The 22035-nt window shown below is 41.4% G+C and overlaps 2 protein-coding genes across 3 annotated transcripts in view; both read left to right on the forward strand.

Moving 5' to 3' along the window:
* Positions 1–12237, forward strand: part of LOC110320416 (calcium-binding mitochondrial carrier protein SCaMC-1-like) — a 32719-nt gene extending 20482 nt beyond the window's left edge. The window contains exons 5-11 of one of the 2 annotated variants that reach the window (XM_021196427.1): positions 61–219; positions 4211–4363; positions 7070–7177; positions 7814–7981; positions 8593–8744; positions 10388–10404; positions 11911–12071. In XM_021196427.1, coding sequence (XP_021052086.1) covers positions 61–219; positions 4211–4363; positions 7070–7177; positions 7814–7981; positions 8593–8744; positions 10388–10404; positions 11911–12071 — 918 coding nt within the window. Of the gene's footprint in view, positions 1–60; positions 220–4210; positions 4364–7069; positions 7178–7813; positions 7982–8592; positions 8745–10387; positions 10405–11895 lie in introns of both variants that reach the window. The other variant, XM_021196428.1, reaches the window with a different exon arrangement.
* Positions 12238–18998: 6761 nt separating this feature from the next.
* LOC110319858 (calcium-binding mitochondrial carrier protein SCaMC-1) overlaps positions 18999–22035 on the forward strand; it is a 39223-nt gene continuing 36186 nt past the window's right edge. The window contains exon 1 of the mRNA XM_021195511.2: positions 18999–19224. Coding sequence (XP_021051170.1) covers positions 19042–19224 — 183 coding nt within the window. The 5' untranslated portion in view covers positions 18999–19041. The remainder of the gene's footprint in view (positions 19225–22035) is intronic.

Consider the following 22035-nt stretch of genomic DNA (forward strand, 5'->3'; position numbering starts at 1 on the left):
TTATGCTCTTATTTCTCAATTATTTACACTTCACTGTCTAACTATTTTTGTGATTATCAGATAATTGATATAGGAGAGAGTATAAGTATTCCAGATGAGTTTACAGAACAAGAGAAGATGTCTGGAGAATGGTGGAAGCGGTTAGTAGCAGCAGGAATAGCCAGTGCAATCACACGGACATGCACAGCACCTTTGGACCGCTTGAAAGTCATGATGCAGGTAGTTTGCATGCCTTACCCACTCCCGAAGAGTGGGAGTAACATGAAGAGTCCTTAATAAGTATAACGTTGATTTTAAGTACCTGGCAGATTTCTTAGTACCTTCTCATTGAAACTTCAATGAATTAAAATTTGTAATTACAAATCAATACTTGTTAGATACTTTTTTCTATAAGAATATAAACATCAAGAAAATTGTTATGAATTAAAATTTCTAATTAAAAAGTATATGGTTGTTTTATTGTCCTTTGTTGTTTTGGTGATATTGGTAGCCTTTGGTGTTAAATTAAGAATGATTATTATAATATAGCATGATAATTGTGTAAAACTGTAATGTTACCTAGTTAAGAACTTTGTAAATTATCTGTAATCATTCTTTGTTCTTTCAAAACGTGTAACTTTGCTTAAATATTCAATTTATATGCCATCTTAAGAAAATACAGTGTGTTAAAAGGATATTATTTTGGATTAAGGGAGCTTCATTTATTAATTCCATACATGTTCAGCAGGTATGTTATGTATTAGCTAGTTTAATGGGCATTAGGTACTCTAGTGGGTTAGACACACTTTTTACCATTAGAGGAATTCTAATATGTCAGGGAAAATAAACAATTTGATAACAAATATTAAAACACTGTTATATAGCCAGACCAAAACCACACTGGTACTGTGGAAATACCAAGGGAGAATATATACCATTTATTTCTCCTGTAGATATATAATGATATCTTAGTTGATTTATCCAATGGAAATAAAGACTTTAGTTTAATAATCTAAATATAGAGAATACACATAGTATATGGAAATCGGACAACTAACCCATTATCCTTCTATGTGATAATGGGACAACTAACCCATTGTCCTTCTATGTGTTTGAATCCATGTGTAACCCATATTCTATTCAACCAGGAAGCTAAATTTGAACTATTGTTAGAAAAGGCAAGATGAAAATATTCTGAAGCACATTAGAGAAACTGAGTTTCTCCAGTAACTGGGCCTGTAAGAAAATTTAAAAATTACATGTAAAGGAAAAACATAGACATGTATATCACTACACAAATGGAGACATGAATAGCTCTATATAGATGGAGACATGTGCAGCAGCACACAGGTGGACATATATACATCAGTACACAGATGGAGACATGTACATCAGTACACAGATGGACACATGTACAGCAGTACACAGATGCACATACATGCAGCAGTACACAGATGGACACATGTACAGCAGTACACAGATGCACATACATGCAGCAGTACACAGATGGACACATGTGCAGCAGTACACAGATGGACACATGTATAGCAGTACACAGATGGACACATGTGTAGCAGTACACAGATGGACACATGTGTAGCAGTACACAGATGGAGACACATGTGCAGCAGTACACAGATGGACACATGTGCGGCAGTACACAGATGGACACATGTGTAGCAGTACACAGATGGACACATGTGCAGCAGTACACAGATGGACACATGTGTAGCAGTACACAGATGGACNGACACATGTGTAGCAGTACACAGATGGACACATGTGCAGCAGTACACAGATGGACACATGTGTAGCAGTACACAGATGGAGACACATTCAGCAGTACACAGATGGACACATGTGCAGCAGTACACAGATGGACACATGTGCAGCAGTACACAGATGGAGACACATTCAGCAGTATATAGATGGAGACATTGAATGGTGACAGAGATGGGAATAGAGCAAGAAATACAAAGATGGAAGATTGTAGTTCTTATTTCCCAGAACGTTACAGACATGTGGAATCAACCTGCAGAGATGGTATGATATTGAAAATAGTAACTGTCATTTCAGAGGTTTTACTACAGGGCAGGGATAATGATGGGTCGCTGGATTAGGGAGAGTGCAAAAGCATGCGGCGACATTTGTTGGTTGTGATAGGGTGCTACACACATGAATCCACAGCAGCTGTGACAGCATAAAGGAGACCCGTGGAAAATCAGGCCAGCTAAAATTACAGCACAGACAGGGGAGGCTCCCTCATGAAATGCCGCCTCCGAGGAGCTATTGGCAATGGATGGCTGCTGAGGGAGGGGGAGAATTCTCTCTGAGGATTTGAGCCTGAGAGTCTCCCCGTGCTGCAGGAGATGGCCCTGCACCCACCTCATGCATGTAGCATCAAGCATACATGAAAAGCACTTGAAATGGAGGCAGAAAAGGTGATGGAGGGGTTAGAGGCAGAGATGGAGGGGAGGAAACGAGGGCAGATCTGATCAAAACACATTACGTATGTATGAAATTATCAAACAATAAAGAAATCTTAAATTAAAATTATGGAGCAAATGTAGTTTAATGAAAAGAATGAAAAACTGAAAGGAATAAAGCAGATAGAGTAGGAGAAGGATGTGAGGAAGAAAAGGAAAGTTTAGGAAAAAGTTGAGAATACGGAGGAGTAGTAAGTGGGAAGTGAATTAAAGCCAGGTGTGGTAACACAGCCCCAGCACCAAGGAAGCAGAGGCAGATCAGGAGTCTAAGATCAACCTCGTTACACACCAGGTATTAAGCCAGTCTCCTCCCTCCCTCCCTTTCTTCCTCCCTCCCTCTCTCTTTCACACACACACACACACACACACACACACACACACACACACACACACACTTTTTTTTTTTTTAAAGAAAAACATAATAACATAAAGACCACAGAAAAGCATCGAGGCAGACGTTTACTGACCTGTATATCCCGTATGTATGTTGTTAGGAATTCAGTGACAAAGCACCCTAACCTGGCATAAACCCAGAAAGGTGCGGTAGTTCTGGAGCCTGGAGGACCGATCAAGTAGGCAGCAGGGCGGCTCCTCTGAGCTAGGGGCTCTGCTCTGGGTGTCTCTCCTTGGCTTGGATATGGCCATCTTCCTAGCGCTTCTCATTGCCTTCCTTTATGGTGTGCTAGGTCTCTGTGTCCAAACTTTCCTTTTGTAAGAATAAAGGCCATATCTGTCCCTTGGGCTGTGGACTTGTACACATTAGGGCTTCAACAAATGAATTTTGAGAGCTACAATTCAAGGCACAGTACCTTCAAACCTCAATGTATTCACTGTTGAACGTTTGATGTAGTCACATCAGTTCTGTTTTCAGGGCATATTTCAATATGCTCTTTAATAATTTTTGAGTATTATTTGCTTGTGCTAAGAGTTTCTGATAATTGAAGTAGTTTTGTCTTTCATAACTTGTCTTTATTTTCCTTTGATGTTATAGGAAAATTCTCCATTAGTGACCTTATACTGTGGCTAGTAGTAAATCCTAGACTACTGTATTTTATCCATCCATCCATCCATCCATCCATCCATACATACATACATACATAATACATACATACATACATACATACATACATACATACATACATATTTATATATATTCATACACATGATCAAGATTAAAGGTGTGCGCCACCACGCCCGGCTCATCCTGTCTCTTAAGGAAGCACTTTGTTACCTCTGGCATCTGCACCTTGCAAATACCACTACTGCTGAGCTTTGGGGCCTTAATGAAATGAAATGAGGGATACTGGAACATATGTGCTATGGTAATAGGGTAGTCGTAGATTTGAGAACTGAGATAGCTCCTAACTGATTCTTGGGCAGGTAGACTATAGCACATAGCTACAGTGCACAGAGTTACCCAAGAGCCTGGAAGGCAAAGTGGAGTCGAGTGTGGATGACTTCACCATCTATGCTGAGCAGCGTGCAAGGTAAAACGCACGGAGTGTTTATTTCTGTGATCCTCCTTTATTTGAAGCACGGGATCCAAAACAGTGGATAAAGGGAAGATTACTCGATTATGTGTAATTGGGGACAAAAAAAAAATACTAACACCGATTTTATATGACTGAAGGAAAAAGAAACTGCTGTTAAAAGCTATGAGGTATCTGGTATAATTGTTTCACCAGCAATGACATTATTTTATATTACCGGCAAAATAAGCTGATGAATTTTCCGGTTATTTCTAGGTTCAAAGTTCAAAAATGAATAAAATGGGCTTGGTTCATCTGTTCAAGCAGATGGTAAAGGAAGGAGGCTTTTTTTCTCTTTGGCGAGGAAATAGTGTAAATATTTTTAAAATTGCACCAGAGACAGCAATCAAGATTGGGGCCTATGAACAGGTAAGATGCTATTGACTTAATCATCTTTGAAACTTAATTTTTAAAAGTTTAGGCTTTTATGAAGGAGAACACACGTATGTATAGGCAGTAGTCGTCAGTGTGAAACATTTCTGCTTTACTTTCATTTGGTTTCCTGTACTTTCTTATGATATGGTGTAGGTTACACTGTAGTATCATGACAGGTCTATGACTAGTTCTCTTCATTGTCACAGCATGCAAGGTGTCCACAAAACACTTAATAATTGCTTTTTTCTTAGAACCATTTGAATGTTTTTCAGATATTTCAGTCTATTTATTAATGAACCAAGAATTAGTGAAGAAAAAGTTGAGAAATGTGCACTGAATTTCAGGGTTTCTTTGTGAAGCCCTGGCTGTCCTGGAACTCATTCTGTAGACCAGGCTGTGATCCCCCTGCCTCTGCTTCTGCCGCCCAAGGGCTGGAATTAAAGGTGTGTGCCACCAATACTGGGCCTGATTAGAACTCTTAATTCTATCTTGAGCAGAAATGAGTGAGAGTTTTTGTTTTGTCCTGGGTCTTGGGGAACACTTTCACTTTTCCCCACTGACCGTAAGGTTTCTTTTAGTCTATCTACAGCCATCTTATGCTTATATAACAGCTGTGAGACCCTCAGTAATTTATAAAGAAAAAAGAGGCTGTGAAGTTCAGGTTCACTAACTCTTTGAGAGTCTTCAAGCTACACAATTGAATGGTGGAAGATGGGAGGTCAAAAGAATGCATGTGAAACAGTAAGGCAAGAAGGGCTGCCTACCTTCATTACACTCCACTCTAGCAGTAAGCGTTGACCCAGTCCTGTGATAATTAGGTTATCAAGCCGTTGATGAGAGGGGCCCCTGTTGCCTAACCACTTCATAAAGGCCATACTTGTTAGTAATGTTACTGTATGTGATGGTTAATTTTGAGGGGCAACTTGACACAAGTTACAATCGTTCAATTGTGAAGAAAGTCTCAGATTGTATGCATTGTCTTCTCTACGGGCATTTCTGTGGAGGGTTCTCTTCATTATCTCAGTCAGTGTGGGAATACTTAGCTGGAAAATGGGCGGCAACCTTCCTTGATTTGGGGCCGCATTATTTAAGAGTAGAGAAAGCTAGCTGGACACTTTGCATGCCTGCATTTTTCTCTCTTTCTGATCTTTCCTGTGGATGGGACTGACTGTTGCTTCAAGCTCCTGCTATTTTGACTTCCTTGCTGAGGGACTGTATGCTGGAATAATGAGCTCAAATAAACTTTCTCCACTCAGTTGCTTCACATCACAGCAACAGAAATGAAACTAGAACAAATGACAATTAAATTCCATCATGAGTGGAGGAGGGAGGGGTCACTCAAGCCACAGTGTTAGTTAGGAGGGCTTTTGCTGTTTGACCTTTACTGAATGGAGACAAACTTCTATATATCTATTTGGAAAAAATTCCCCAGGGTTTTAATCATGAGTGAATGTTGGCTTTTTCTGTCTATTTAGATGATAATGCCTTTTCCCTTTTATCCAAGTGTTAAAGAGATTTTTCATTGGTGATGCGGTCTTATCTGTTATTGGTCTATCTAGACCTTCTATTTCTTCTTAATTCAGGTAGTGACTTTATTTTGGGGGAGGGGGGGAAGATTATGCAGGTTATTGGCATACAGTTCTTCATACTAGGCTTTTATAATCATTTTTACTTCTCTAATACCAACTGTAACATCCCCTTTTCATTTCTAATTTTAGTTTTTTTTTTTTAAAAAAGACTTTTACCTCTCCCTCCATTTTTTTTTTTTTTTTTTTTTTTTTTTAAAGCCATGCTGTTTGGAGGTTGCCTCGGCACCTTGGCAGCTGGGGTTATGTCTCCTTTTTAATGGCACTGATCTTTAAACAACTTTGCCATTGTCCCTTTTTTCTAGACAGTATGTAGATTTTCTCAATCTTTCCACTCTGCTCAGATCTTATCCATGCCCCAGTTCTTATGTCTGGCTAACCATGGCCAACACATGCTGCAGCCCGAATGCCTTACTGCTTAGAAAACTGCATTCTGTGTGTGTGCCTACTGCCTGCAGAGGTCAGAAGAGAGTGTGCTAGATCCTCTGGAACTGGAATTGAGATTGGTTGTAAGCCTCCAAGTGGGTGCTGGTATCTGAACCCAGGTCCTCTGCAAGAACAGCAAATTCTCTTAATCGTTGAACCATCTTTTCATTTCTTTTATATTTAATTCTTTTTACACCCTAATTCTTTTATACAGTTAACAAGGGTTCCCTGTAGGTTAATTCCCAGTAGAGTTCTCATAAGCTTTACTGTTCTGTTCTTCTTTATTATATTCCCAGTAACAAAAGAGTCCACCATGCTAAGTTTCTAACTATCTAGCCACCAAACACATTGTCTTCCATGTATAAAGCAGGATGCTAAAAAGAGATAAAAAATACAACTTTTGTTTATATTATTTGCATGTTCCTTATGGTGATGTAACACATTCAAGGATTGACTTAAGTAATTTAACACTGCTATTGAATTATTCCACAGAAAAAAAGAAAAGAAAAAAGCTGAATAGAAATCATCAATTGCATAGAAACTAAAATTTAGTATTATACTAGGTTGTGCTAATATTAGGCACCTGATATAAATTTTAATATAATTTTATACTATTAGTTAATGTTGTAAAACTTGAAAGACATATATTTCAGTAATATTATACATTTCAATATTTTTATTTATACAGTATAAGAAACTTCTTAGTTTTGATGGTGCTCATTTAGGGGTTCTTCAAAGATTTATAGCTGGTTGCATGGCTGGTGCAACTTCCCAAACCTGTGTTTATCCCATGGAGGTATGTATCATAACATTTTCATTAAAATCATGCTATTAAGGCAACTAACAATCAGAAATGACTTCCAGATCACTGGAACAGCTTTGTAAAGACTTTAACTGTGTATGAAGTGTCAATCTCAATAGACTTTATTGTTGTTTTAGACAAATGGTATTGTAGATAGACCAAGAAAATACAGTTATTTACTTAGTCACTTGTTAGGCAAGTATGGACTGTATGCATGCAAAGTTTAAGGTACTTTTCTGGGTACCATGTGGGAGACTCAGATGGAGATTTTGATCACCATGTATTCCATAGTCTAAAAGGAAAAATAAAAAGTTTAATAAGTAGACATTTAGTTTTAGACTGTTTGGGGTGTTTTTGTTGTTGCTGTTTGTGGATTTTTTTGTTTTTTGACCGTGTCTTACTCTAGCCCATGTTAGCCTGGAAGTCACTGTTCAGCCCAGGCTGACATCAGGCTTGTAGGAACCCCCTTCCTGGTCTTCTAGAGGTTGAGACTACGGGTGTAAGCAAGCCACCAGGAATTCTATGATTTCTAAAAAAAATTTTAAACACAGTAGATATAGCAGACTTAGGTTGGAACATGAATTAGGTAACACTAATCAATACATTTTTATTACATTCTTTCACACGTAGGTGATAAAGACCAGGCTGAATTTAGGTAAAACTGGAGAGTATTCTGGGATTATTGATTGTGGCAGGAAACTTCTGAAGAGAGAGGGTATTCAGGCCTTCAGCAAAGGTTACGTTCCCAACATGCTGAGCATCATACCGTATGCAGGCTTAGATCTCACCATCTTTGAGGTGAGTTCATTCTCAAAAGTCTGGCATTATGCATTACATTTGAAAAGGAGACACAATAGTTCTACTCTTAAATATAGATGTGGCTTTGCACGTTATAGCTTCTGATTAAGAATCAAACGGAGTATTTTTATTTGTCTTTCTCTTAGACATCTGTTAATCTAGTAATTTTCGTTTGATTGTTTAAAACTCATTTCTTGGTTATGATGACTATAGATATAAATTCTTATAAAATAGTAGTTTTAAGCCCCAGATATGTATCAGAACCACCTACTCGTAGATCTTTAAAAGAATAGACCCCCCCCCCTTAGCCATCCTGAGGTATTCTGATGGTGTAATGTTATCAGTTAAGGTCATGTCATTTCATGGTCATAACCATGTAATCTGTCTCAGGACAGATTTGATGTTGGCATAAAAATGGTATTGAATTAGTTCCTGTAAGAATATCCAGAGTTTTTGCTCTGGTCTTTAAAACCAAAACCATAAACAGGAAACAAAAAGCAAATCCAGGCAAAGAGAACATAAGAAAACATACAAACACAGACTGTGAACTCAGGTGCTAAACTTTATTCTACTTAGAGTTGCAAGATCAAAGTTCCTTTCTTCTTTACCAGCTTCTGAAGAGTTACTGGCTAGAACACTATGCAGGAAACTCCGTGAATCCTGGAATAACAATTGTGCTGGGTTGTAGCACAGTGTCACACACTTTTGGCCAGTTAGCCAGTTTTCCACTGAACCTTGTTAGGACTCGCATGCAGGCTGGTGAGTTTTATTATTATTATTACTATTATTATTATTATTATTATTATTATTATTATTATCATCATCATCATCATCATCATTATTATAGTTTAATGAAGTCATCACTGAGGTAAAAAATATGTTTTAAATAAATATGAACTGATGATTTTAAAGGCAGAAAACTCATACAATTGAAAAATGAAGAAGCTAACCAATTTAAAGCACTTTTAAGGATTTATTTATTTGTTTTATGTGTATGAAAGGGTTGCTTGCATGTATCTTACATGTACTACATACAAGCAGTGCCTGACCTGGCCAGAAGAGGGCAGTAGATCCCCAGGAACTGCAGTTAGAGATGGTCAGGTGCCCTCCACATGGGTGCTGGGAACTGAACCTAGGTCCTCTGAAAGAGTAGCAAGTGCCCTTAGCCACTGAGCCATCTCTCTTAAAACCTTTTGTAAGTTTCAGTTTTCTTTTTCCTCTAAAGTTCTGTCTGGGGCCCTCCACATTTGCTTCAGTTATCTCTTTAAGGAGATTTTAATTAGGAAGGGCATGTAGAACAATAGAAAAAATTTGCATTCTTTAAATCAAACCCACAGCTAATCTATAGAGGCACACCATTCTTGGTCTTGCTGTCACTGCAGTAAGCTGCTTTGGGACTCTCTGCTCTTCAGCAGTCTGTCCAGGGAGGTAGTGGCAAACACTATGTGTTTTGTTTTTCTTGGTGAAATGTTAGCGATTTAAATTTTAACTTTTTGTAAAATCACTTTTCAAAGGCGATAAAGCAGCAGCACAGTGCTGTTTTCTTCCTGAGTAGATGAAGGGTCTCACAGTGGTAATATGCTTTTACTTTCTCTCTCCCACTCTTTCTTGGTTAGGCTTTGGGTTTAATTTATATTACACTCGAGATGGAGAATTTCTCTCTCCACTATCACTCATAACATCTATTAAATGACCCTTCAGTTTAATGTCTCTGTGAAGTCTCTCATGAAAGACTTGCAAGTTGTTCCAAGGAACTTTCTGCAGTGATGGAAATCATTGATATCTGTTCTTCCTATGCATTGTCTTCACACATATCAGGCATTTGAAATGTACTAATATTACTGAGGAGTGGAAATTTAATTTAATTTTATTTAAATTAAATTTAATTAAATTTAAATAGCCACATATATAGTCACTACATGTGGTGGTTTGAATAAAACAGCCATCATAGACCCATAGGAAATAGCACTATTAGGAAGTGTGGCTTTGTTAGAGTAGTGTGGCTTTGTTGGAGGAAGTATGTAACAAGTGGGTGGGCTTTGAGGTCTCAGATGTGCGTGTCAGGTCTAGTGGATCACAGTCCCTTCCTGCTGCCTGCACATCCAGACATAGAATTCCCAGCTCCTTCTCCAGCACTATGTTTGTTTGCATTCACCATTCTTTCCACCATGACCATACAGACTAAACCTATGGAATATAAGACAGCCCCAATTGAGTGTTTTTCTTTGTAAGAGTCTCTGTGGTCATGCTGTCTCACAGCGATAGAAATCCTAAGACAAAAGTTGGTACCAGGAGTGGGGTATTGCTGTGATAGGCTTGACCATACTTTTGTTTGGAGGAATGTGTACTTTTGATTTGAAAGGCAGTCAAACACTTTAAATGGGCCTTAATGGTCCATACTAGTAGGATCATGGAAAATAGTGGTTATGAGCTTGATTTGAACCACTGAGGTTGATTTGAACTGTGGGAATCTGGCTCAAGAAGTTTCAGAGAAACCTTGGAGAATGTTAGTATGTGGCCTAAAGACTGTTGGGATATTTTGGTGAAGAATATGGCTGCTTTCTGCCCTTGTTCAAAGAAAAAATCTGCCTCAGGCTAAATACAAGAGTTTTGGGTTAACTGCATTTGAGGAGGGAGATTTCAAAATAGTCTGTGTCTATATGTGGGCTGTGTCACATGGTTATTAGTGGCCATACTTTTGCAAATCTATAATGAAAAGGAGCAGACTGAGCAAGGAAAGTTACAAAAATGCACAATTTGAGGAGAAAGGGGGCATCAAGAAGTGGAATGGAGCTAAGTCCTGTGTTCAGGGAGATAAACAGATTAAAGAAAATTCTGACATTTAATAGCAGTGGTGACCTCAGAGATCCCCCCCCCCCAGCTAAGCTTTCAGTTGTGAAAAGGAATTAAAGAAGAGTTTAGAGCCAGATGTGGTGTTGCAATGCCTTTAATCCCAGTACTCTAGAAGCAGAGGCTGGCAGATCTCTTGAGTTTGATGCCAGGGTGGTCTACATATTGAGTTTCAGGACAGCCAAGCTTAGTGAAGGAAACTGTTGAAAATACAAAGCTGGTAAAGATGGAATTGAACAAGGAGGCCATGTTGCAGCCCCAGGAAGCAGCAGAATGTGGCAGCTTTGGCCATGTGGTTCTGTCTCTAGAAGAAAGGGGTTATGGAATCTCCCTCCGAGACTAAGGGAAACCACTGAGGCCAAGCATGTGGCAGGGGTGTCCCTACATGGAGGCCTAGAGAGGCCATTGTTTGAAGCTGTGAAGGTGAAGCCTGGGTTGCCTTGGAGAGACTCCCAAGATGTTGGAGAAGCTGGGGCTGTGGGATATCTGCTTAGGAAGATGCTAATGCGGAGTGGAACCAGCCCAAGAGAAAGTGTGTAACAAAAAAGTTGTAGACAATATCCACGAAAGGAGCTGGAGGTCTGAAGACCATTTTGACATCTGACCTGGAGATGCAATGTTTGGAGTCTGGCCAGCTGGTTTTCAGTCTTAAATTAGTCCAGTATTTCCTCTCTCTGCTCCCTTTTGGAACTGAAATGTATACCTTGTGCCTGGAAGTATGTGATGCGTTTTGATTTTGATTTTAATTTTATAGGGGATTTCAGTTAAGAGACTGTATGAATTTCCAAAGGGACATTGAACTTTGGACTTTTAAACAAGTTTTCAGCTGTTGTAAACTATGGGGATGTTTTGAAGTTGTACTAAATGCATTTTGCATTATGATATGGCTACAAGCCTATAGGGGCCAGGGAGTTGAGTGTGGATATTATGCTACTGATGTATAGCATCATTCTGTATATGAGTATCCTGTGAAATGATTTCCATTTCTATAAGTTCTCATCTTTGGGCTAGATTGATATGTAAATAATAATTACTGAGTTATGCTTTTTTCTTTTAATTTGTAGTCATGCTGGAAAAAGAAACAGTGCGCATGATGCAGCTCATTCAGGAAATATACACTAAAGAAGGGAAGAAGGGATTTTTCAGGGGTTTCACCCCTAATGTCCTCAAGCTGCTTCCTGCAGTGGGCATTGGCAGTGTGGCTCATGAACTAGTGAAAAGGCTTTTTGGATTAACCTAGAAGTGGAATACCAAACTGTCATCATTGCCGTAATCACAAAGGTATAAGATAACACCTGGGTTATAAGGTGATCTAAAAAAGAAAGAAGCATCAAATCCTTGTACAAAATTACTTTGCCTTTATTTATTGCACAATATACAAATTAAATGGGAGTTCTGATAAAATTATTCTATACCTTAAAATCCCTTATTATTCACAGAATTCTTATTTCACATTTCCCGTTATCTTTTCCAAAATCCTAAACTAGTTTTTGATTGGATAGTGTAATGTATCCTACAATTATATTAGGAAACACTTGGTAAGCTACAGAAGAATTTTTGTTCGAAATCTTTTTTTAAGTTAAGCCTGAACATGTTTTACACAGTAAAGCAGAATTCAGTGCACTTAAACTTGATGTTACAGTTAATTTCTTCAGCAAAATAGACAAGCCACTTCATATTTCTATTTAGAGTGTTATGAGCCACTTCCCCTGCTAGTCCTATGTCCCCTTCAGTTTCTGTACATCTGATCCCCCTCACCCCATGCAGATGGTTTTATCTTTCTAGACATCTTTATAGACAAGAGCTACCTCACTCCCCCCCCCCCCCCCCCGCCGCCCCGCCCCTGACCCGGGGAAGACCTGTATACAGTTTCCACAAACTCTGGAGTGATTTGTTCAGGGCAACAGCTTCTCCATTATGAGGAAGGCTGGCTAACATTTTTTAAACTGTTCCTGTTTGTGCACTTCTTTCAGCCCTCTCAGATAATCTGATTGAAACTGGCTGGTGGAGCTGGAGGTGGGGCAGCTGCCTCCTCCTGGGCAAGCAGCGAGCCAAGTGTGTGACTCAGAGCAGGCCATCTCTAAAGCTCCTCTTCTGAGTCATTACTTTTTATTTGCAGTGTGAATGGAAGCTACAAGAGTCATGAAATTGACTGAGCAATAATGCTAGTATTATAGCCTAATATCTCACTGTTACAATGAGATGACTATTGTCAGAACTCTGCTAATAGTTCTGTATTAACTTTTTTACTTCATTAGCAAATATCAATTGAACAAGATGAACATTTCTTCTGTGTCATTTTAATACATTATACTATGCATTGTGATTACATTCAACAACAAACTGGGGTTAAAAAGTGAGCAAAGGACATTTCCCCAAAGAGAATATACAAATGACACAGATAAGCAAAGAAAACCTGCTTGGCTTCCCTGATCACAGGGAAAGCAATTTAAAACCTCAAGAACATCCCATCTCACACCACAGTGATGGCTATCGTTACAAAACCAGCAAGTGTTTGCGAGGACTTGGAGGAACTGGAATCCCGTGTACTGTTGATGGAGCACAGTGCCATGAAGAACAGTCCCTCAGCAGACCTCATACAACCAAAAGTAGAGTGATTGTATGACCTAGCAACTTACACTGTTTCAAAAACAATTCAGAGCAGGGTCTCAAGGAGCCATGTGCTCATCTCTGCTCATATCAGCATTGCTTGCAACAAACAAAATGTGCAAGCAAGCTGAAAGTCCATCTACATGTGAATAAATTATGGTATGTGCATACAATGGAATGCCGTTTCTCCTTTGAAAGAAAACCCTGATGCTCATTACATATGGTTGAGCCTGGACGATGTTACCTTAAGGGAAATGAACTAGTCACAAAGATAAGCAAATGAGGTACCCTGGAGTGTTTAGACTCACAGAGGCAGTGGCTTGGGAGGGAGAGGTGGCAACCGAAGTACAGATGGCTGTGAGCTGCCATGTAGGTGCTGGGTACCAAAACCAGGTCCTCTGGAAGATCAGCCAGTGCTCTTTACTACTAAGTCATCTCTCCAGTCCCACCCCAAATTTCTTATAGTGTCAGAACCCTTTCGAAACGATCATGTTGTTTTCTGTCTCCCTGGACTCGAACACAGTCTCCATGAACCCAGGACTTCAGCTAGCTTTCTTCCTTGTCATCTGTGCTCTAGGTGGCACACATCAGGCACTCAATGAATATTTAATAGTCGAACGAGCAACATATATGGGAAGGAACATCTGTTTACCCTTGTTTTGTATTTGGTGGAGGGCAAGGGTTTTTTATACCATGTCTTGTTACTAGTCTTTTTAAAACCATTCTGGCCCTTTCTTCCTTGAACATTGAATATTACAATATAGTACCTAACTCTAAGATAATTCAGGGAAGTCATCTGTATAAAATAATTAATGTTATTGTAGCCTCCCTGTCACGTTTTGAGTGTTCTTGTGTGTGTGTGTTCATATAGGTGGGTGTGCACATGGAGCCAGGAGGTTGACATCAGGTGTCTTCCTTAATCTCTCTGTACCTCACACACATAAGCAAGTGCCAAGACATGTGCATGGAGGTCAGAAGTCACTTGCCAGGGTCAGTTCTTTCTCACCCTGTGGGTCCCAAAGGTTGAACTCAGGTCAACAGGGTTAACACCACGTATCTTTACTTGCTGAGCCATAGTCCTCTACCTTATTTTTTTGAGACAGTGCCTCTCATAAACCTGGAGTTTGCCTATTCAGGCAAGATTGTTTGGGAAGCAAGCTCTAGAGATCCCTGTCATTGCTTTTACAGCGCTGGGAGTACAGGTGTGCCCTGCCATGTCCATTTTGTTTGTTTTTGTTTTAGATGTAGGTGCTAGGGGATCGAACTCAGGTCCTCATGCTTAGGAAGCGACCATTTTTACCGACTGAGACCTCTTCCCAGCTCTCCCCACCCCAATCCTGTATTGCACTGTCACTTAACATAAGCGGTGAACCTTCCTAGGAGCTCCATGTTCAGTAGCTCAACATCTATCACTGTTCTGTGTTGTAATTAAACTCTAGCTAAGAGTTTTGTCTTCCTCCAGCCTGTGGTCACGTCTATCATTGTTCGTGGCTTAAACATCCCTGACTACTCCCAGTGGAACTCTGAACTCTATTTGCTTTGAACTTTCTCTCCTGCTGGAAGGTGGGAAGGCAGGCCTGAGAGTTAGGATATTACACGAAGCAGATGAAGACCATGGCTGCAGTGCAGTACATCAGCAGAGCTGAGAATGCCATCCTCTTACATGAGGATAAGAAAAAAATTAATTATTATGTGTCCATTGTACATTATGACTTGCCTTCAATGCTTATGTGAAATATCTCCAACATAAAAAAAAAAGAAAAAGAAATGTAGTTGGGAAGATTCATGAAGGTTGAATTATATGGAAGCTTAGTGAAACCACTGCTGACTTAATCTCACCCTGTGACGACATTCGGTGAAGGATGGTCACGTGACACACCCTCAGCATGGGTTTCCTTTACCCTGATAGACCTCTGGGTGCATAGACCAACCTCCACCTCCATTCACCTCTTCATAGCGAGTTTCCTAGCCAAATCCCAACCTCCTGTCTCTGATGCCGCCAACATCGTAGGAGAATGTGGACTGGAGAGCGCGCAGGCAGGTGGGTTCTCTGCTGTAGCCTCATTCCTGGCCATCAAACTAAGCACCAGTGACTGCTGTTCCTTCCATCATCATCTGGATGGCTTTTGCCACACCATCTGTGAAGGAGAGGGATGCTTGTTTGTTTGTTTTAAGAATAACAGGGCTTGCCGGGCGTGGTGGCACATGCCTTTAATCCCAACACTCGGGAGGCAGAGGCAGGCAGATTTCTGAGTTCGAGGCCAGTCTACAAAGTGAATTCCAGGACAGCCAGGGCTATACAGAGAAACCCTGTCTTGAAAAACAACAACAACAAAAAAAAGAATAACGGGGCTTTGCTCACTCCAAAAGCCATTTCATAAAATTTGCAAGCCCATGCAACATGGAAAAGAAGCAGCTGGTGCGTGCTCACACACAGATTCCAGCTGGGCTTTACCTACTCTTCAAATGATATCCTTTCAGGTCTCATGCTGAACTTCTCTTACTTCCTGACTTCTTCAGTCAGCAAGGTTTCAATCATTCTTCCACTTTCACTATCTTTACAAATCTAAAGGGTGCAGATGGTGGAAGATTCTGTTTTGGTTTATCTGACAGCTCCTTGTGGTTACATTCAGGCTGTGCATCTGTGTTTCTCCTGTGGGGACTCCTCACTCAGTGCAGTCAGGCGCTCAGCTCAACCACCTTTCACTCCAGCTTGTCTCACTCAGAGCTGCTTGGTGGCTTTTAATTGTAAGGAAGATAGGAAAGAAAAAAGAAGGAGGGGTGTGGGGAGGGAAAGAGGGAAGGAAAGAAGGAAGCATGGAGGGTTAGGGATGGAGAGAGGAAGGGGGAGGACTCCAGTGTTTTATATATAAGATAGAAATATACAACATTGATCAATTGTCTATCGTTACTGTTATTAAAAAGATTCAAATTATTTACACTAAAATATAATTTTCAGGACACAATTCAAATAAACGTTAAAACACTGAAGTCTTTTTTTTTCTATTAATTTCTTTATTAACTTTACATTCCTCTCCTCCCAGGCCCTCCTGACACAGTCCATCTACCCAGAAGCACAGAAGTCTTAACAGAGCTTTTTAAATTTCAAAATGCTGAGGCATGGTTTTAAAGGCAATTGTAATTCTATTATTTAAAACAATTACAGTTGCTTCAAAATGGGAAGTATTCACATGAGTTAGTAATGATGGTGATTTCCATAATTTAGTGTCATGTTTTTACAACTGGGAATTGTTTACATTTATTTTGGGGATGGGATGGGTTGATAGTCTGGGCAAGAGACAGAATTCCCTTTGAATCTGGAATTTTGACTCCTAAATGACTTATAGAATTTCCAATTAGCTTAATGTGATACGAATGAGTCAAACCATAAAATGATTAATGTCCTCACTGTACTGCTAGGACATCCAGGTTCATGTCTCACTGCACGATGAAATCACCTTTCCGGTGATGACTACAGCGTCTTACGGGAGCTGTTCAATACATGGCCTCCTTCATGATCACTCAGATCTGAGAGAGCATCAATGGAGAGGAATTTGGAGCTGAACTGGTCCTTGTGCAGAGGCTGATGGTTTGAAATAGCACAGAGTGATTGATTAGTAGCTATTAATAAAAAGGGTAAACACGTTCACCTGCTCAAACCATGAGATTCTGGAGTGGTTATTCAAGCAGATCCCTCACCACTCCAATTGATTTTTCCCGTAGGTGCTGATGTCTTCAAGGACCAAAATTGACAGGGGTAAAAAAATTATCTGTGGTTCCCGTGGAAATGAAGGGCATGAGAAGGTCGCAAGTCTTTTAATGCAGAAGTGCTGAATTAGGCTGAACCTTAGACTTGTTTTTCCTGATCACAATCAATCAAATAGAACTGAGTATGAGCCCAGAGTTTTCTGTGTGGTCTTTGTGGGAGCCCTTGGTTGTGGGCCTGACGAATGGACACAGGAGGGGAAGCCCTTTCATGGAGATGACTGAGGTCCGTGAACATTTTCTCCCATGAAGAAATTTTCTATGATTGCTATCTCTGTGTTGGCCATCCTTCACTGTCACAGCAAATACTGGAGATAATGTTTATAAATAGGGAAAGGTTCACCTGGGTCGGTGGTTACAAGACCTCATTGCTTGTAGACCACTGCTGGGGCTGTGAGACCGCAACAGTGGGGAGCACAGGATGGAATAAAACGTCTCACCTCATACGTTGCCTTTTGCCCCTTAATACCACCACCCCCGAAAAAACCCCCTCCTAACTTTTGCAGCTCATATCTCCCGATATGTTTCTGTCACTGTATAGCTCAGCTCTTTTCAGAATTTCCTAGCATGCGATTGCTTTCAGTGCGGAGAGGCAAGAGGCAGCTCCTCGAATGAACACAGCACAGGTTGCGCCTCTGAGGAACCAACCTGTCAGTTGTTTCTGGGTTGGCAAACGTCCTCAACATCAGCCATCTCCAGAGGTGGCCTTAGGAGCCATTTTCCAGGAGAACCAACAAAGACTGGTGGCGTCTGAGGGCGTTTCCGGAGGGAGGGGCTAATTTCCAAGACTATGGCGTGGAAGCAATAGAAGCACAGAAACTGGTTACAGGCAGCTCTTATCTGCAGACTCTGTATTTATACATAGTATATTTTAATGTACAGAATGGTAAGGAAGGAGGGAAACTCAAGTCCTCCACTTTCGAAGAAACAAGTGGTTTTAGTGTCCGTTTTAAATACCCGAACGCAACAGGACATAACCACAGTTTCTGCTAAGCAGCAGTGATTGAATTGAGACTATTCCAGAGAAGGACATTAAACTTGGCAAAGCAGCTGTTCATATTCTCTTTTTACTGACGGAAGGCTATCCAGGGAAGCTACGTCAGGTCTTTGGAATTACACAGTCGAAGGACCAGGTCTTGAAGTCTCTGTAGTTCCAATGCTTCTCCCTTTCTCCCAGAAACTGTCTCACCTGAACTATAAATGGCAAACCTCAGGGCCACACCTGTCTTGAAGGGAAGAACCTGGGGTTTCTTTGTGTGCTTCCTTCCTCTACGCCCTCTTGGGTGGCTGATGCTCCTCTCAGAAAAAGGCCTCTAGCAGGCCCCTTTCCTCTCCCTTTGGTCTGATAGCAAGTTTCACTTTTGACTGTCTCAGATACCTACCCACTGCTGTCTTTCCAGTGAACTCAAACAGCAATTCTCCAAGTCTCCCAGCCCAACGGGCCTTTGAGGTTGAGCAACCTGCTCATCAAACTACCTCCAAACCCAAGCTTTAATAATCTGTTGGCGAAGCTTGTGCCTTTGGGGGGCTTTGGGCAGAGCAGAAACCCTCCTCGACTTCCCCCCTAGACCCCTCCCCCGGGTGCCTAACACCCTATCCTACCTGCCTGCAGGTTCTGGAGGCAGGAGGCTGGCCCATCCCCTCCTAGTCTCCAGCCCAGGCCTGGGCCAGCTCCGCCCCGAGCAGCAGCTGGGCGGCCACACCCTGTGTAGAGCTCAGTTCCTGCGAGTCAGAAGCCTCGCCCCCCGACGACGTTCCAGACAATCCGAGGCCGCCGCCCCACCCCAAAGGCCTCCGCACCGGGATCGCACCCCACTAGTGACTTCCCCGGGACCATGCTGCGCTGGCTGCGGGCCTTCGTGCTGCCCACCGCCGCCTGCCACGACGCAGAGCCGCCCACACGCTACGAAACCCTCTTCCGGGCGCTGGACCGCAATGGGGACGGCGTGGTGGACATCGGAGAACTGCAGCAGGGGCTGCAGAGCCTGGGCATCCCGCTGGGCCAGGACGCGGAGGAGGTGGGTCGCTGTGGGGTGTTGGGGTGGCCGCAGGCGCTCCCGGGACACAGCCAGGTCCTGGGAGGGCGGTGGCCTGAGGCCAGGCAAGGAGGAGGAACTAAGCCCGCCAACCCACTGGAAGAACTCCAAGGAGTTGGATCTGGAAGACAGGCGGCGTGTGTATTCCCAGATAAATTAATGTTGCACTCTTAAAACTGTCAACACTTTTTGTTCTGAGAGCATCTTTGGTTCTTGGTTCACCTGTCCGGTCCTTTGCAAACTTCTCATGATTGTTCTGCTGTCAGACTTTAGTGAGTCCCAACTTTAAGTAACTTTGTTACAGCTAGAGTTTATTGTTTCAAAAAGGAGTTAAAACCTGCCTTGCTCCCAGCTGCTGGTTGAGGTAGAAAGGCCACAGTCCGTTTTTATGACATTCTAAGTTAGTCCTCTGAGTGCACACATTGATCTGAAGGGTTGACCAGCTGCAAAGCAATTGGACTTTCTCTGAGTCATATGAATTGTGACCCTGACATCTAGGCTCCTTGGCAGGGTGGGGACACTAGATCTGGAACTTGTCCAGCCCGATGTCTTACAAGAGGACACTGGCTTTTCTATCTTAAGAGGAACGTGCTTGAGTTACTGAGTGGGCCACCAACTGTTCTGTACCTATATTTAAAACTCCTCTTTCAGTCACTGTCAATGTCATTTATAGAGGCTTCTTCACTTTAGTTTGTCCTCTTGGTAAGTTACAACTTTATTTTTTTGGAAGCTACCAGTTTTGCCCAAGGCATTATTCTATATAACTTTACAGAACTTCTGGGTCTGCAGGGTCCCCTCTTCCTTCCTGATCTCAGTTATTCCCCATCTTTACTCTGGCATAGGTTTGCCTATGCAATGCACTTTCTGAAAGGACCAAGTTCGAGTGTGTCTCTTCTCCTTGCTCTGGGTTGACTCATTTCCTCCCATTTCTTGAATCAAAGGCCTGCCTAGCCACTTTTGAGTGATAGCATCTCTTCAGCCACCCCACGGCTGCATCTCAGCGGCATGTTGCTGGTTATTAGTTGTTTTTATTATTCTCTTCCAGGTGTTTTCTAATCACTGAATGAGGTCTTTGACCTAGGTATCATTCTAAGTGTGCTTTAGGTTTCCCAATACATTTTTGTCCTTTGAAAATATGAATAAGGTGGACAGCACATCTGGTGCAGGCCTCCAAACCCAGGACTCTGGGAGTTGAGACTGGAGAATTGTTGCAGTTACAGGTCAGCTTGGGCTCTGTCCTCTCTTTGTGTAAGTCAAACAAAACAAAGAGCAGCAACAGACCTCAAGACCTCCAGCCCCACACTAACAACAACCCTACAATAACAACAACCCTACAATAATAACAACCCTACAATAACAACAACCCCACAGAGTCAGGAGGAAAGTCTGTAATTAAAAAAAAATTATTACACATAAATTATGTAAAAACCTATAAGTATATAAACATAAAGAACATGGCAACTCATGTCTGTCACTAATAAATGAATTTATTTTCACATACACATATATTTTGTTCAGATGTGTAGTGTCACTATTGGTGGTCATGCCTCGTGTGGTCAACCATTGCCAGCAATAACTCACTCTTCCACAGAAGGTTAGTAATACTTATTTTTCAGTGGTAAGAGTGTTTGTAATTTTTTGTTTACATTTGTAGTAGTTTAGGAAAATGAATGAATACACATTATTTTTACAACTAAGGGAAAGTTTTGATTGACGGTCGCCTCATCTGTGGTGTATCTTCCTAGACTATCTTCCAGAGATGAGCTGACTGCATACGGCTGTGGGTGGCTCCCTCACCTCACGTGTCACTACTGTTACAGTTCTCCAGTGATATTACTTATTTAATCATTGTGCTTTCCAATAAGATCAGCTCCCAGTACTGACGATTCTGCCTCACTCATTGGATCAACATGATACTAAAGGATTTAGAGCTAGCATGTGAGATACACTGATGCAGCAGTGACCTGTCTAATAATAATAATAATAATAATAATAATAATAATAATAATAATAATAATAATACAAATTGAACTTTGTATCACTTATGTTACTTTTACCATGTACTTATTTATTTGTGTATATGGGTGTGTGCACTCATGCGTGCATGGGAGCCATCTTGTGTGTGTAGAGGTCAGAGGACAACTCACACAGTCACTTTTCTCCTTTTACATGTGAGCACCAGGGTGGAGCTCAGGCCTTGGTGGCAAGTGCCTTTACCCTCTGAGCTGTCCTGTAGGCCACAGTTGTTAGTGCTTCTGTTTTCATTGTAAGACAAGCTAGCCAAGAACATGCTGGGAATACCGGATAAACATGTGGTATGTGATAAGGCAGGGAATTCCTTGGCCATGGGCCAACTTGAACACCATATTAACTGTCATCTGGACATATATTCCCTGACTATGTTTCCTCTTCAAGCCATTTCTCCTCACATAAACAGTGAATGCCCTGGTCCCCCCCTGCCCCCATTCTAGACAGATTTTTCCTTCTCTTCACTTTTCCAAGGCTCCTTCAGACTGTGACTAGAATCTGGCAGTTCAAACCTTTAGTGATGCTTAGTTAACCAAGCTCCGTTTTTTTCTTCCTCATTGGTGAGGGAGTGGGATTTGAGAAGGAAGAGCTTCATACAACACAGAAGTTCCTAGAAAGTCTAGGCCAGGCCCATAGGGAATTAGCTGCATGGAATCAACAAGGGGACACTTGTGCTGGGGGAGGAGTGGCCTAGCTTGTGCTCCCCACAGACTCCAGTCATTGCTTGGAGCAGCCCAAGGAAAAGATGGCCTTGCAGTATGTCTG

The sequence above is a fragment of the Mus pahari genome, chromosome 4 (genome assembly GCF_900095145.1).
Source record: "Mus pahari chromosome 4, PAHARI_EIJ_v1.1, whole genome shotgun sequence".
Classification (NCBI taxonomy): Eukaryota; Metazoa; Chordata; class Mammalia; order Rodentia; family Muridae; genus Mus; species Mus pahari.